The sequence below is a fragment of the Anomalospiza imberbis genome, chromosome 29, assembly GCF_031753505.1.
Source record: "Anomalospiza imberbis isolate Cuckoo-Finch-1a 21T00152 chromosome 29, ASM3175350v1, whole genome shotgun sequence".
Classification (NCBI taxonomy): domain Eukaryota; kingdom Metazoa; phylum Chordata; class Aves; order Passeriformes; family Viduidae; genus Anomalospiza; species Anomalospiza imberbis.
The window spans coordinates 356,287-371,170 of NC_089709.1; the positions used below are offsets into that span (position 1 = coordinate 356,287).

At 57.2% G+C, this 14,884-nt stretch overlaps 2 protein-coding genes across 2 annotated transcripts; both read right to left on the reverse strand.

The window, feature by feature from the left end:
• Positions 1-642: 642 nt before the first annotated feature.
• Positions 643-1,421, reverse strand: S100A11 (S100 calcium binding protein A11). The gene is made up of 2 exons (XM_068174748.1): positions 1,227-1,421; positions 643-922 (listed from the first exon to the last, which is right to left on the reverse strand). The coding sequence occupies exons 1-2, from the start codon at positions 1,419-1,421 to the stop codon at positions 770-772; spliced, it is 348 nt and encodes a 115-aa protein (XP_068030849.1). The 3' UTR covers positions 643-769.
• A 3,468-nt stretch (positions 1,422-4,889) lies between these two features.
• LOC137463512 (trichohyalin-like) lies at positions 4,890-12,231 on the reverse strand. Its single transcript, XM_068174749.1, has 2 exons — positions 11,793-12,231; positions 4,890-11,467 (listed from the first exon to the last, which is right to left on the reverse strand). The coding sequence occupies exons 1-2, from the start codon at positions 11,928-11,930 to the stop codon at positions 5,204-5,206; spliced, it is 6,402 nt and encodes a 2,133-aa protein (XP_068030850.1). The 5' UTR covers positions 11,931-12,231; the 3' UTR covers positions 4,890-5,203.
• Between the last annotated feature and the right edge of the window lie 2,653 nt (positions 12,232-14,884).

The window sequence follows — 14,884 nt, forward strand, 5'->3', positions numbered from 1 at the left end:
AAAAAAAAAAAGGGAATTGAATCCCTTTTCCCAGCTCTGCCTGGAGAGCTGGGAATTTTCCAGAGGACAGGATCGGCACTCCCGGGATGATTTGGAGCTGGGTGTGTTAATTAGTGGGGTGTAATTAACGCCCCAGCTAACCCCGAGGGCTTGTCCTGCATTCCCAGGTGGAGTTTTGTCCCTTGGCATTCCTGGGTTTGGCCCCAGGGCACGGAAAAAGCTCCGGGATTCCCAAATTTGGGTGGATCCCGATCCCTGCAGGGGAGAGGGATGGGAACGACCAGGAGAGGATCCAGGGATTTGGGATCTGATCCCAGGGAGGATTTAGGATCTGATCCCAGGAGAGATTTGGGATCTGCCAGGGGGATTTGGGATCTGATCCCAGAAGGGATTTGGGATCTGCCAGGGGGGATTTGGGATCTGATCCCAGGGAATGGGGCAGGACAAGAGGGAACGGCCTGGAGCTGTGCCAGGGCAGGAAATGTGGGATGATTTTTCCATGGGAAAAGGGTTGGGAAGCAGCGGAAGGGCTCAGGGAGGGTTGGATCCCATCCCTGGAGGGATTTCCTGGAATTCGGAGCGGGTGAGCAGGTGAGGATCACTTTGGGATTCTTCCCTCCCTCGCTGATCCCGGAATCCCTCGGGGTGTTCAACCTTTTATTTATCCATAAAAAAGTGGGGGGGAGAAAGGGAATGGGGGCATTCCATCACTTCCAGCATTCCCTGGGGCGTTCCGGGGGGATCCAGGGTAGGCCCGGCGCCTCTGGATTTAGGGGTTGGGGGATTTGAGGAGCAGGGAGTCGTGGCAGGCCACGGCGATTCCCCCGATGAGGTTCAGGAATTCCTGGAAATCCAGCTGCCCGTCGCTGTTCATGTCCAGCTTCTTCATCATCCTGTCCACCACGCCCGGGTCCTTCTGGTTCTGGAGGAGAATGGGAATTTTGGTGCCTGGGGTGAGGGGGAATTCCCTGCCCAGGCAGGGCTGGGAGCTCAGGGAATCCTGGGATGGTTTGGGATGGAAAATCCTTGAGTGGCCGTGGTCAGCGATGTTCCCACAATCCCTCAGTCCGCTCCAGATCCCATCCCAGCGCATCCCCAGGGCTGGGGCCTCCAGATCATCCCATCCCATCCCATCTATCCCATCCCATCCCATCCCATCCCATCCCATCCCATCCCATCCCATCCCAATCCCGTGGATCCCACGCCCCCACCCCACACTCCCGGACCTTGGTGAAGGCGGCCAGCTCGGTGTCCATGAAGGCGCGGAATTCCCGCTTGGAGAGGGTGACGGAGCTGCCCTCGCGGCCGGCGTAGCGCTGGAACACGGCCAGCAGCGACTCGATGCAGCGCTCCGTCTCTGTGGGCTGGGGAGGCAAATCCCGGGATTGGGGGTCAGGGGAGGGCAGGGACCCTGTGCCCATTCCAGGTGTGCCAGGCAAATCCCGGGATTTCGGGATAAGGGAGGGCAGGGACCCCTGTGCCCATTCCAGGTGTGCCAGGCAAATCCCGGGATTTCGGGATAAGGGAGGACAGGGACCCCTGTGCCCATTCCAAATGTGCCAGGGCAATCCCGGGATTTTGGGAGCAGGGAGAGGCACCCTGTGCCCGCCCATTCCAGGAGCAATTCCAGTTTTTTTGGGAACAGGGAAAGGCCCCCTCTGCCCATTCCAAGAATAATCCTGCTTTTTTCTGGGATGAGGGAGAGGCTGGAGGATCCTCCTGTGCCCATTCCAGGCGTGCCAAGGAGCAATCCCGAATGTCTGGGGAGCAGGGAAGCGCCTCCTGTGCCCATTTCAGGTGTTCCAGGGAGAAATCCTGGGGTTCTTTTGGGAGCAGGGAAAGGCTCCCTCTACCCCTTCCAGGTGTTCCAGGAGCAATCCCAGTTTTCTGGGGATGAGGGAAGGGCTGGAGGAATATCCCGGTATTTTGGGGATCGGGAAGGGCTGGAGGAGTATCCCGGTTTTTTGGGGATTGGGAAGGGCTTAGCCGGACCCGTTCCGCCGCATTTTTCCCAGGATTTCGCTCCTTGGCGCAGCGGGAAGGGCGCGGAGCGGGAGCGGCTCCTGGAAAATCCCCCGGGGAGGCGGCGGATCCGGCGGGGAGTGGGAAGGGCCGGGCTGGATCCGGCCTTCCCTGAGGCGCATTTCTGGGAGATAATCCCGTTTTCCCCCCATTTCCCCCCACCCCACCCCGTTTTTTCCCCCCTGTTTTCCATCCATTCTCCCCGGTTTTCTCATTTTTTCCTGTTTTTCTCTGCTTTTCCCCATTTTCCACCCGGTTTCTGCCCCGGTTTCCCCCCCGCTGCCCCGCCCCCCCCCAACATTTTCCGCTCATTTTTCCCGTTTTCCCCCTGTTTTTTCACTGTTTCCCCCTGTTTTTTCCCTGTTTTTCCGTTTCTCCCTGTTTTTCCCCCTGTTTTTTCCCTGTTTTTCCGTTTCTCCCCTCCCCCTTGGGACCCGCCCTATCTTCCCCCCACCCTCCAATTTTGGGGCGTTTTGTGCGAAAATCTCCTTTCCCCTCCCCTTCCCCCTCTGGAACCACCTCTCCCACACCTGCCGCTCCCTTTTCCCTTTTCCCTGGAAATCCCATCCCTTGGGACCATCCCTGCCTCCGTCCCGCTCCGACTTTGGGGCGTTTTGCGGGAAAACCTCCTTTTCCCTCACTCCGGATCCATTTCCCCTCCCAAATTCCCGGGAATCCCTCACCATGGCTGGGACAGGCGGCGGCTCCGCTCCGCTCTGGAGTTTGTAGGATCGGGAAAAAAGCTCGGGGAAAGTTCGGGAGCCCCGCCCGGGCTGAGTCAGCGCCGGGCGCGTTGGGCAATTCCCGTTTCCAGCGGCAACCGCGGCTCCTCCCGCGCCTCTGGAATGTGCCCGGCCCGGCTCCGGGGCTGTGCGGGCATTCCCAAATCCTGCTCCATCCCGGTTTAGCTCCTTGGGATATCCCTGGAGTCGTCCTCGGGCGTGGGAGTGGGAGAAAATCCCAAAAATCTTAACGGGGATATTGGGGGAAAAATTCCTCAAAAATCTTCCGGGAGAGCCTAGAGCAGGAAAAGGGAAAATCTGTAAATATTCAGGGGCAGGCTGGAGCAGAAAAAAGGGAAAAATTCCCAAAAATCTTCTGGGAGAGCCTGGAACAGGAAAAAAAGGGGAAAATCCCAAAAATCTCTGGGGGTGTCTGGAGCAGAGAGGGGTTAAAAACCAGGGACCAGGATGAGTTTTGGGATCTTGGGAATTCCTCCGGGACTGGAGATTTTTCCTTTTCTCCTCAATTTCCTGCCCCTAAACTCCCATTTTTCCCGAATATTGGGATTTTCCCCCAGTCGACCTTTCCCAAAGGGAATTTGGGATCCCGAGCTGGGATCTCCCTTTGGGTTTTCCCTGCCCCTCAGAACCCCACGGGTGACATCGGGGTGGGGAGGAGGTGACATTTCCCGGCGCCGGGCCCGATCCCGGTACCAGGGCCGATCCCGGGGATTGGGATGTTCCCGTTCCCGGAGGCTGCGGAATGGAGACGCCGCCATCTGTGCGGCCGCACGGCTGGCACTGTCCCTGGCATTGCCACCGAGCCCTGCCAGTGTCCTGGCATTGTCACTGTCCCTGGCATTGCCACCGAGCCCTGCCAGTGTCCTGGCATTGTCACCGAGCCCTGCCAGTGTCCCTGTTCCTGTTCCTGCCCCTGGCATTGTCACCGAGCTGTGTCACTGCCCCTGGCCCTGTCACTGTCACTGTCACCAAGTGTCATTGGCACTGTCCCTGTTCCTCTTCCTGTCCCCGTCCCTGTCCCTGTCCTATCCCTGTCCCTGTCCCCTCACCGTGTCCCCGTCCCTCTCCCTGTCCTGTCCCTGTCCTGTCCCCATCCCCGTTCCTATCCCTGTCCTGTCACTGTCCCCTCACCGTGTCCCTGTCCCTGTCCCATCCCTGTCCCTGTCCTGTCCCCATCCCTGTCCCTGTCCTGTCCCCATCCTCGTTCCCATCCCTGTCCCTGTTCCTGTCCCTATCCCTGTCCCTGTTCATGTCCCTGTCCTCATCCCTGTCCCCATCCCTGTCCCTGTCCCCATCCCTGTCCCTGTCCTGTCCCCATCCTCGTTCCCATCCCTGTCCCTGTCCCTGTCCCCAATCCTGTCCCTGTCCCTGTCCCTGTCCCTGTCCCTGTCCCCATTCCTGTCCCTGTCCCTGTCCCTGTCCCCTCACCGTGTCCCTGCCCCTGTCACTCGGGGACAGCGTGGGGATGGAGCCTTGGGAGAGCTCCTGGCTCCGGCCTGGAGCGGAATGTGGGAGTGGGAATGGGAATGGGAATGGGAATGGGGATGGGGAGTGGGTGGGATTTGGGATTAGGGGGAGTTTGGGGGCTGAACTGGGAATGTCTGACCTGAACTGGGAATGCCTGATCCCAGCTGGGAACATGTGACCTGAACAGGGAACGTCTGACCCGAACAGGGAATGCCTGATCCCCACTGGGAATGTCTGACCTGAACTGGGAATATCTGATCCGAACAGGGAATGCCTGATCCCAACTGGGAATGCCTGATCCCAACTGGGAACGCCTGATCCCAACTGGGAACGTGTGACCTGAACTGGGAATGCCTGATCCCCACTGGGCCCCCTCCCAGCCCTCTGGAAGGTGACGCTCGGAGCCGCTGCAGGAATCAGCCGTTTATTCCCATTTTCCATGCAATAAAAAGGAAGGAAAAGGAAAGGAGAAGAAGGAGAATCCCCCACCCACCACCAGCACCCTGTGAACTCCAAACCCCAGGGCCTGGAGCTGGAATTCTGCTGGAATCGAGGCTAAAAAGGTGATTTTTTTTTTTCCAGCCTCGAGGATTTCCAGGCCCCAAAATCAGGATTTTTTTTTGGAGTTTCACGGCAGAAGCCAAGAGCAGCCCCAGCCCTGGAGCTGGGGGGACCTGAAGTGACACCCCAGGGTGCAAAAGAGGACAGAGGGACCCAAGGACTCCAATTAGAGCAGAAAAAGTGATTAAATATCGAGGGACACACCCGGCAGGGAGGCGGAAACCCCGGATCTGGGGGGATCTTGCTTCCTGCTGAGGATTCATTCCAGGGAAACGCCCCCAAACCCCACTGGACACCCCGGGATCCCTTTGAGTCCATCGCTGCTGGGCCACCACATCCCAAGCTGGCAATGGGGGCAGAAGTGACCCTCAAAAGGACCTGGAGAGGCTCCAGAAAGAGGCAGATTCTCATCAGGATGTCTTGGATTCTTCCCTGGGGCGGCTCGGGGTCTCCTGCGAGGCCTCCTGGCCCTGCTTGGTGCCACCTTCCCGAGAAACCTGGGAATTGCCGGATTCCCGGGGGCTCCTCTTGATGCCTTCCTCCTCAGGAGCCTCCTCACCCTCCTGGATTCCCTCTCTGCAGCTCTCTCCGGGGTCTCTCCGCTCCGGATCCCGACATTCCGGGGGGATGCAGCTCTTGGCCTCGCTGTCCTCACGCTCTCTCTGCTGGCAGCCAGATCCGGGCTCCCGCGGGACCTTCTGGGGTGTCTCACCCTGGGGCTGACCCTGCTCCACCTCAGGGATCTCAGGGCGCCTCCGGATCTCCTTGGATTTTGCCCACTCGCCTTTCACAGCCTCCGGCTCAGTGGAATCCCGGAGTGCTCCGTCCTTCACCTCTTTTCCGGATTTTTCCCGGGGCTCATCCAGACCCCCGGGGTTTTCCTGGCATTCGGATGGCAGCGCCTCGGGGTGGCCCCTGCGGTCACTTGGTGGCCGCGGGGACACGGAGCAGGTCCGGACGCACACGGGCCGGCCCCGCTGGCCGGGCTGGTGGCACACGATCTCGTAAGTGGCGGCCTTGGGGTCCTCCAGGTTCTGGATCACGTGCACCAAGTAGGCGACGGTCTGAGGCTCCAAGGGCTCGGGGAGCAGCCGGACCTCGGGCCGGACGTCGGGGTCAGCGGGGAGGTATCGGACCCTGAGGTCACTGACGGGCACCTCCTGTCCCGGGGGGCAGAGATCGCCGGTGTCCACGTCCAGGGTCTGGTACCGGCACCGGCCCTGCTCCAGCTCCTCCTCCTCTTCTTCCTCCAGCACCTCCATCCTGATCTCCTCACGTGCCTCCCGCTGGTCAGTAATGGTCACTTCTGCCTCCCTGCCCGGTGTCCGGCGGCTGCAGCGCTCAGAGGCCTCCAACTCCAGCTCCAGTTCCTGATCGATTCTCCTCTCCCTCAGGGTCCCTTCCCTCTCTCTGACTCGGGTAATTCTCCTCTCTGGCTCTGCTTCCTCCTCACGCTCACAGGGACGTTCTCCCCGTCTCAGCTCCTCACCTCGTTCCCGGATCTCACGGCGCACTTTGACATCGGCTTCTGCTGCTGCCACTGAGATCTCTCTCTCCCTCTCGTACCTCACTGATTGTCTCCTTCCATCATCAAGGTCACGAATTTCACGCTCTCGTCTCTCCCGTGTCTCTCTCTGTCCGACTCTGGCCACTTCTTCCTCCCTTTCCCGTGACCGTTGCTCAGATACCTCCACCTCCAGCTCCCGTTCACGGTCGATTCTCCTCTCCCTCAGGGTCCCTTCCCTCTCTCTGACTCGGGTAATTCTCCTCTCTGGCTCTGCTTCCTCCTCACGCTCACAGGGACGTTCTCCCCGTCTCAGCTCCTCACCTCGTTCCCGGATCTCACGGCGCACTTTGACGTCGGCTTCTGCTGCTGCCACTGAGGTCTCTCTCTCCCTCTCGTACCTCACTGATTGTCTCCTTCCATCATCAAGGTCACGAATTTCACGCTCTCGTCTCTCCCGTGTCTCTCTCTGTCCGACTCTGGCCACTTCTTCCTCCCTTTCCCGTGACCGTTGCTCAGACACCTCCACCTCCAGCTCCCGTTCACGGTCGATTCTCCTCTCCCTCAGGGGCTCTTCTCTGTCTCTTCTGGGGCAAATTCTTCTGTCTTCACCCTCACGGGGACGTTCTCTCCTTCTCAGCTCCTCACCTCGATCCCGGATCTCACGGCGCCCTTTGACGTCGGCTTCTGCTGCTACCACTGAGGTCTCTCTCTCCCTCTCGTACCTCACTGATTGTCTCTGTCTCCTTCCATCATCAAGGTCACGAATTTCACGCTCTCGTCTCTCCCGTGTCTCTCTCTGTCTGACTCTGGCCACTTCTTCCTCCCTTTCCCGTGACTGTTGCTCAGACACCTCCACCTCCAGCTCCCGTTCACGGTCGATTCTCCTCTCCCTCAGGGGCTCTTCCCTGTCTCTTCTGGTGCAAATTCTTCTGTCTTCACCCTCACGGGGACGTTCTCTCCGTCTCAGCTCCTCATCTCGTTCCTGGATCTCACAGCGCACTTTGACGTCGGCTTCTGCTGCTGCCACTGAGGTCTCTCTCTCCCTCTCGTACCTCACTGATTGTCTCCTTCCATCATCAAGGTCACGAATTTCACGCTCTCGTCTCTCTCGTGTCTCTCTCTGTCCGACTCTGGCCACTTCTTCCTCCCTTTCCCGTGACCGTTGCTCAGACACCTCCACCTCCAGCTCCCGTTCACGGTCGATTCTCCTCTCCCTCGGGGGCTCTTCCCTGTCTCTTCTGGGGCAAATTCTTCTGTCTTCACCCTCAGTGGGACGTTCTCTCCTTCTCAGCTCCTCGCCTCGTTCCCGGATCTCACGGCGCACTTTGACGTCGGCTTCTGCTGCTACCACTGAGATCTCTCTCTCCCTCTCGTACCTCACTGATTGTCTCCTTCCATCATCAAGGTCACGAATTTCACGCTCTCGTCTCTCCCGTGTCTCTCTCTGTCTGACTCTGGCCACTTCTTCCTCCCTTTCCCGTGACTGTTGCTCAGACACCTCCACCTCCAGCTCCCGTTCACGGTCGATTCTCCTCTCCCTCAGGGGCTCTTCCCTGTCTCTTCTGGGGCAAATTCTTCTGTCTTCACCCTCAGTGGGACGTTCTCTCCTTCTCAGCTCCTCGCCTCGTTCCCGGATCTCACGGCGCACTTTGACGTCGGCTTCTGCTGCTGCCACTGAGATCTCTCTTCTCCTGCCATACACTGCTTGTTCTCTCCTTGCATCATCTTCAGCCTCACGAATTTCACGCTCTCGTCTCTCTCGTGTTGCTCTCAGGTTTCTGGCGGCCACTTCTTCGTCCCTTTCGCGTATTTGGTGCTCAAACACCTCCACCTCTAGCTCCCGTTCACGGTTGATTCTCCTCTCCCTCAGGGGCTCTTCCCTGTCTCTTCTGGGGCAAATTCTTCTGTCTTCACCCTCAGTGGGACGTTCTCTCCTTCTCAGCTCCTCACCTCGTTCCCGGATCTCACGGCGCACTTTGACGTCGGCTTCTGCTGCTACCACTGAGGTCTCTCTCTCCCTCTCGTACCTCACTGATTGTCTCCTTCCATCCTCAAGGTCACGAATTTCACGCTCTCGTCTCTCCCGTGTCTCTCTCTGTCCCACTCTGGCCACTTCTTCCTCCCTTTCCCGTGACCGTTGCTCAGATACCTCCACCTCCAGCTCCCGTTCACGGTCGATTCTCCTCTCCCTCAGGGTCCCTTCCCTCTCTCTGACTCGGGTAATTCTCCTCTCTGGCTCTGCTTCCTCCTCACGCTCACAGGGACGTTCTCCCCGTCTCAGCTCCTCACCTCGTTCCCGGATCTCACGGCGCACTTTGACGTCGGCTTCTGCTGCTGCCACTGAGGTCTCTCTCTCCCTCTCATACCTCACTGATTCTCTCTGTCTCCTTCCATCATCAAGGTCACGAATTTCACGCTCTCGTCTCTCCCGTGTCTCTCTCTGTCCCACTCTGGCCACTTCTTCCTCCCTTTCCCGTGACTGTTGCTCAGATACCTCCACCTCCAGCTCCCGTTCACGGTCGATTCTCCTCTCCCTCAGGGTCCCTTCCCTCTCTCTGACTCGGGTAATTCTCCTCTCTGGCTCTGCTTCCTCCTCACACTCACAGGGACGTTCTCCCCGTCTCAGCTCCTCGCCTCGTTCCCGGATCTCACGGCGCACTTTGACGTCGGCTTCTGCTGCTGCCACTGAGATCTCTCTCTCCCTCTCGTACCTCACTGATTGTCTCCTTCCATCATCAAGGTCACGAATTTCACGCTCTTGTCTCTCCCGTGTCTCTCTCTGTCTGACTCTGGCCACTTCTTCCTCCCTTTCCCGTGACTGTTGCTCAGACACCTCCACCTCCAGCTCCCGTTCACGGTCGATTCTCCTCTCCCTCAGGGGCTCTTCCCTGTCTCTTCTGGGGCAAATTCTTCTGTCTTCACCCTCAGTGGGACGTTCTCTCCTTCTCAGCTCCTCGCCTCGTTCCCGGATCTCACGGCGCACTTTGACATCGGCTTCTGCTGCTGCCACTGAGATCTCTCTTCTCCTGCCATACACTGCTTGTTCTCTCCTTGCATCATCTTCAGCCTCACGAATTTCACGCTCTCGTCTCTCCCGTGTTGCTCTCAGGTTTCTGGCGGCCACTTCTTCGTCCCTTTCGCGTATTTGGTGCTCAAACACCTCCACCTCTAGCTCCCGTTCACGGTCGATTCTCCTCTCCCTCAGGGGCTCTTCCCTGTCTCTTCTGGGGCAAATTCTTCTGTCTTCACCCTCACGGGGACGTTCTCTCCTTCTCAGCTCCTCGCCTCGTTCCCGGATCTCACGGCGCACTTTGACATCGGCTTCTGCTGCTGCCACTGAGATCTCTCTCTCCCTCTCGTACCTCACTGATTGTCTCCTTCCATCATCAAGGTCACGAATTTCACGCTCTCGTCTCTCCCGTGTCTCTCTCTGTCCCACTCTGGCCACTTCTTCCTCCCTTTCCCGTGACCGTTGCTCAGATACCTCCACCTCCAGCTCCTGTTCACGGTCGATTCTCCTCTCCCTCAGGGTCCCTTCCCTCTCTCTGACTCGAGTAATTCTCCTCTCTGGCTCTGCTTCCTCCTCACACTCACAGGGACGTTCTCCCCGTCTCAGCTCCTCGCCTCGTTCCCGGATCTCACGGCGCACTTTGACATCGGCTTCTGCTGCTGCCACTGAGGTCTCTCTCTCCCTCTCGTACCTCACTGATTGTCTCCTTCCATCATCAAGGTCACGAATTTCACGCTCTCGTCTCTCCCGTGTCTCTCTCTGTCTGACTCTGGCCACTTCTTCCTCCCTTTCCCGTGACTGTTGCTCAGACACCTCCACCTCCAGCTCCCGTTCATGGTCGATTCTCCTCTCCCTCAGGGGCTCTTCCCTGTCTCTTCTGGGGCAAATTCTTCTGTCTTCACCCTCAGTGGGACGTTCTCTCCTTCTCAGCTCCTCTCGTGGTTCCCGTTCCTGGATCTCACGGCGCACTTTAACATCGGCTTCTGCTGCTACCACTGAGCTCTCTCTCTCCCTCTCGTACCTCACTGATTGTCTCCTTCCATCATCAAGGTCACGAATTTCACGCTCTCGTCTCTCCCGTGTCTCTCTCTGTCCCACTCTGGCCACTTCTTCCTCCCTTTCCCGTGACCGTTGCTCAGATACCTCCACCTCCAGCTCCTGTTCCCGATCCACCCTCCTGTCTCTCATTCTTCCTTTTCTTCTGGGATCATCTCTTTCTTCCCTCTCCTGCTCCTCCCGGATCTCCCTTTCCCTTTCTGCAGATTCCAGCTCCTGTTCCCGCTTTGTTCTCTGTCCGTAGCCGCGTTCCTCTGGCTCTGCTCTCCCACGTTCCCCGAGGTCAATCTCTAACGGTTCCTCCAGGTACGACTGATGTGGCCGCCTGGACTCCGGACATTCCAGCTCAGCCGCCCGGCAGCTTCTTCCTTCCAGCTCTCTTTGTTCCAGCTCACGCCGGCGGTGGCGGCTCCTCTCTTCCTGGAGCAATTCGGGTTCCTGTGGCCAATTGTCACCTTCCCCATCTGCTCCTCGTGGCCGCTGGGTTCTTTCATCACGCCCTGGCTCCCGGCAGCTCCACCGGTCCGGCCGTGGTTGGGGTTCTCGGCGTTGCCTGCCCGTCCTCACGTCTGCTGGTTCTTCCTCCTGGAGCCCCTCCCGGTCTCTCCTCTCTCCCTCTCGTCTGTCCGGCTCCGGGGGCTGCCGCCGTCTCCGGCTGTCCCGCCGCTCGCACGGCTCCTGGCTCCGTTCCCGGTATTCCCCAGGGATCAGCTCCCTGCATGGTTCCGCGTCCTTCCCGCTCCTCCTGCGACGTTCCTGCTGATCCCTCCTCGTTTCCTCCGAGATTTCCACCTCCCCAACCCTGAGGTCTCCTTGCAGCTCAACTTCACGATTCCTCTCCCAGGTTTCTCGTTCCTCCTCCTCCTCCTCCTGGAGCTGCCGGGAGCTCCCTCTGCTCCTGAATTCCGGCTCCCGGAGGGATTTTCCCCCACTCGGCAGCTTTGTCCTCTGCACCAGGAATGGGGCCCTTGGCTGGAACCAGAAGCAGCACTTGGCCACCCGGAACACCAGGAGGAGGAACTCGTTAAAATCGATGTCCCCATCCCCATCCCACTCCAGGAACTGCAGGATCTTCTCGATGGTCTGAGGGTCGTGTGGCTTCTGCAGGGAAAAAACACGAGGGGTGGAAAAAGGGGATTTTTGTCTTCCTGCTCCTTGAGGGAGAAATGCAAAAACGGGAAGAGTCACAGGAATTATCCTTCCATCTCTGATAATTCCACTTTTAGGGCTCAGCACCAGTTGTGGGAATTCATTCCCTGAAATTCCCCCTTGGTCCCCCTTTTCTCTGAGCCCTCCCAGCTCCCTCAGGGTTCTCCATTCCCTTCCCCGGCACAAAGGAACCCAACCTTTGGTGGAACCCTCCCCGTTCCCTTTCCAGAGAGGATTTTGCCATTCCCCCATCCCAGCCCTTCCCCGCAGCGCTCACCACCAAGGAATCTGCGAATTCCCTCTGGATAAGCTCCCTCATCCTCCTGCGGCTGAGCGCGGAGCCGTCCCCATCTCCCCGGGCGTGCTGCTGGAAGACGCCGACGATGGTGGTGATGCTGTCCAAGAACGGGGACATCCTGCGGATCCGAGCGAGCCTGCAAGGGGCGGGAGCAGACCAAGGGCTGGGGGATCCCCTTGGGAAGAGGGAGGAGAATTCCCAGCTCCGCGTTCCCCGCTGGGAACACATTCCGGGGTTTTAGTGGGATGGGGAGTGGCCTCTGGCTTCGCCACTGACGCGTTTGGGTGACGTTGGAGCGGGAATGGTGACGGGGATGCGGTGGCAGGGAGGGGCCTGGCGGTGCTGACTCAAGAGTTGCCCCCAGATCCTGCCCCGTGCGGTTATCCCGTGGAATATTTCCTTGGAATGGACCCTAAAGATCACCCAATCCAACCCCTCTGCTCTCCAGGGAGGTCTAAGGTCTCCAAGGGGCTTCTCCACTCCAGGTGAACTCCTCCAGCTCTCCCAACCTCCCCCCAGCCCTTGGAACATCTCCTTGGCCTCATTCCAGGACCTCCTGGTGTTTCCAGGATCCATCCCCATGATCCTGGTGAGAGGAGCTTTAACCCAACCCAAGACAAGATCTGGGGCAGAGACCTCAAAAGCTGCGTCTGGAAACCTCCGAAGCCTCCTCCTTCCCTCCTTCCTCCCTTGTGGGATCCCCAAGCCTCCTATCGGGAGCCTCTGTGCCCGATCTGATCCCGGGGAGTTGCGCCGTGCCCGATTCCCGCCTCCAGAACGTGCCCGGGCACACGAGCACTCCCTGCCCCATGGAAACGCCGGAATTTCCATGGAGAAGGGGCCACTTCTCCAATGGGCTCCAGCTCCAGCTGGGAGCTGGCCCCACACCCAAGGAAGCCCCCAAACTTCTCCCATGTTCCCTTCCCTCAAGGACAACCCAACCCAACAATTCCAACAGGGAGAAACCCCTTGATGCACCCAAAAAATGCCGGGAGCGACTCTCCCGTCCACCATGAATCCCGGAGAAACACCAAAATTCCCAAGAAAGGGAATATTCCCGGCAAAGGGAGTATTCCCGAGGGAGCCACTCACCCAAGTCACCAGCGGGATCGAGTGGGATTCCTGGGAAGCCGTGCGGAGCGAGGGGAGGACGGGGCTGCTTTTATAGGGTCCCCGTAGAGGTTGGAGAGGAGCCACCCTTCGTGGACGTTGTCCTGATTCATCCTGGGCCAAGCCCAGTCCCAAACGGGTTATTTGGCTTTATCAACCCTTCCCTATCATTTTCACCCCGAAATAGCAGCGGCTCTTCAGGCTGGTTCCGCCTAATCCTGGAAAATCCTGGCTGTAAAATCCTTTTATGGTGGCGTTTCGGATTTTTTGGGGAAATCTGGAAGGTCTCCAGTGTGTAAATGGAGGAGGGTGGATTTTAATGTAAATATTTGTGTTATGGGTGGGAGTTTATGTCTTTAACGCCTGCAAAACCACATGAAAATATTAATTAATATTTAAATTAAATTAATTAAATTAATTAAATTAATTTAAAAGAACGTTTAATGTTGATGGCAACAGAGCTCAGGATGAGCAGATCAGGGGAAATCAAAATCTTTATGACCCACACAACTGGTCCCACAGTTCCCGAGGGGATTTTTGTCTCTTTCTTGTGCATTTCCTTTGGAATTTCAGGCCTGAGGTCATTGAGGTGTGGATCACGAAAAGGGAAGAAGATTTCAGCCCCAAAACCTGGTGAGATTCCCCAAATTCTCCAGATTTTGGCTCGTGGGACACCCTTGTAGAGTTTTATTCTTATTTTTACTTCTCATTAATGAGTATTTGGCCATATTATCCAATAAAAAAAATAAACCAACCACAACCATTTTTAAATGATTAAATGAACTTTAAAATGGGTTTTTGAACAAGGAAAATGAAATCAGTTGATAACTTTTCATTGAGAAAAATCACGATAAAACTTCTAATATTAATTGGATGATTTTAATTTCATCTTGACTCAATTTTAATTAAAAATAAAAGCAAAAACCTCTGCTGAGAGGTCGATTAATTCTGAATTTCCTCCGGCTGCCCTCAGGTTGTAATTACCTCACAATCTCCTTATTTTTTAATTTAATCATTGAACGGCAAATTAATTAACTCTTCCTTTATTCCCCAGGAACTCTCCCGGCACTTGGAGGAAATCTGGAAAATTCCAGAGCCTGGATTTGGGGTTTGGAGGGGGACGAGGTGACGGGGACATCACGGGGGCCACCTCGGAGCAGGAACTCGTCCCGCAGCCTCGCCCGTGGCTCACCCTGGGTGTAGGAGCCCAATTAATTAACGCTGGTTAATTAATAACCTCGGGGACACTCAGCCCAGGGATTTGTCCCCAACGTTCATTTTTGGGCTTTTTTTTTTTCTGGATTAAATTGCCCGTGTGCAAATTAGGCCCCGCCTGGGCGATAATGACACCCTTGGGACGCTGTAATTTTGGGGTGGATTTTGGGGTGATTATGCAAATGAGGAGGGGTTTGGTGGCCTGTAACTGTCTGGAATCCCCACCCCAGGGGCTGGGGCCGCGCGGGAGCCTCGGGAATCTGCCTTGGAAAAGTTCCCTGGCCTCGGGAGCGCTTTCCTGGGATTTGGTGATTTCTGGGATGAGGCAACGAGGCTCCAGGCACGTCCTGGGAGTGTTGAACTCCTTTGCCTGCTGGGTTTTCCCCAAAAATGCTTTTCCTGAGGCTCCAGGCACGTCCTGGGAGTGTTGAACTCCTTTGCCTGCTGGGTTTTCCCCAAAAATGCTTTTCTTGAGGCTCCAGGCATGTCCAGGGAGTGTTGAACTCCTTTTCCTGCTGGGTTTTCCCCAAAAATGCTTTTCCTGACCCACCATGAGCAGAATCCACCCCATCCCTTGGGCTGGATCTGAAGGAATTTGGGCAGGAGGGTGAGGAAGGGGCTTCTCCCCCTCTGCTCGGCTCTGGTGGGATCCCACTGGGAATTCTGTGCCAGGTTCTGGTGTCCCCAACATAAAAGGGACGTGGAATTGTTGGAGCGAGTCCAGAGGAGGCCATGAAGCAGATCCA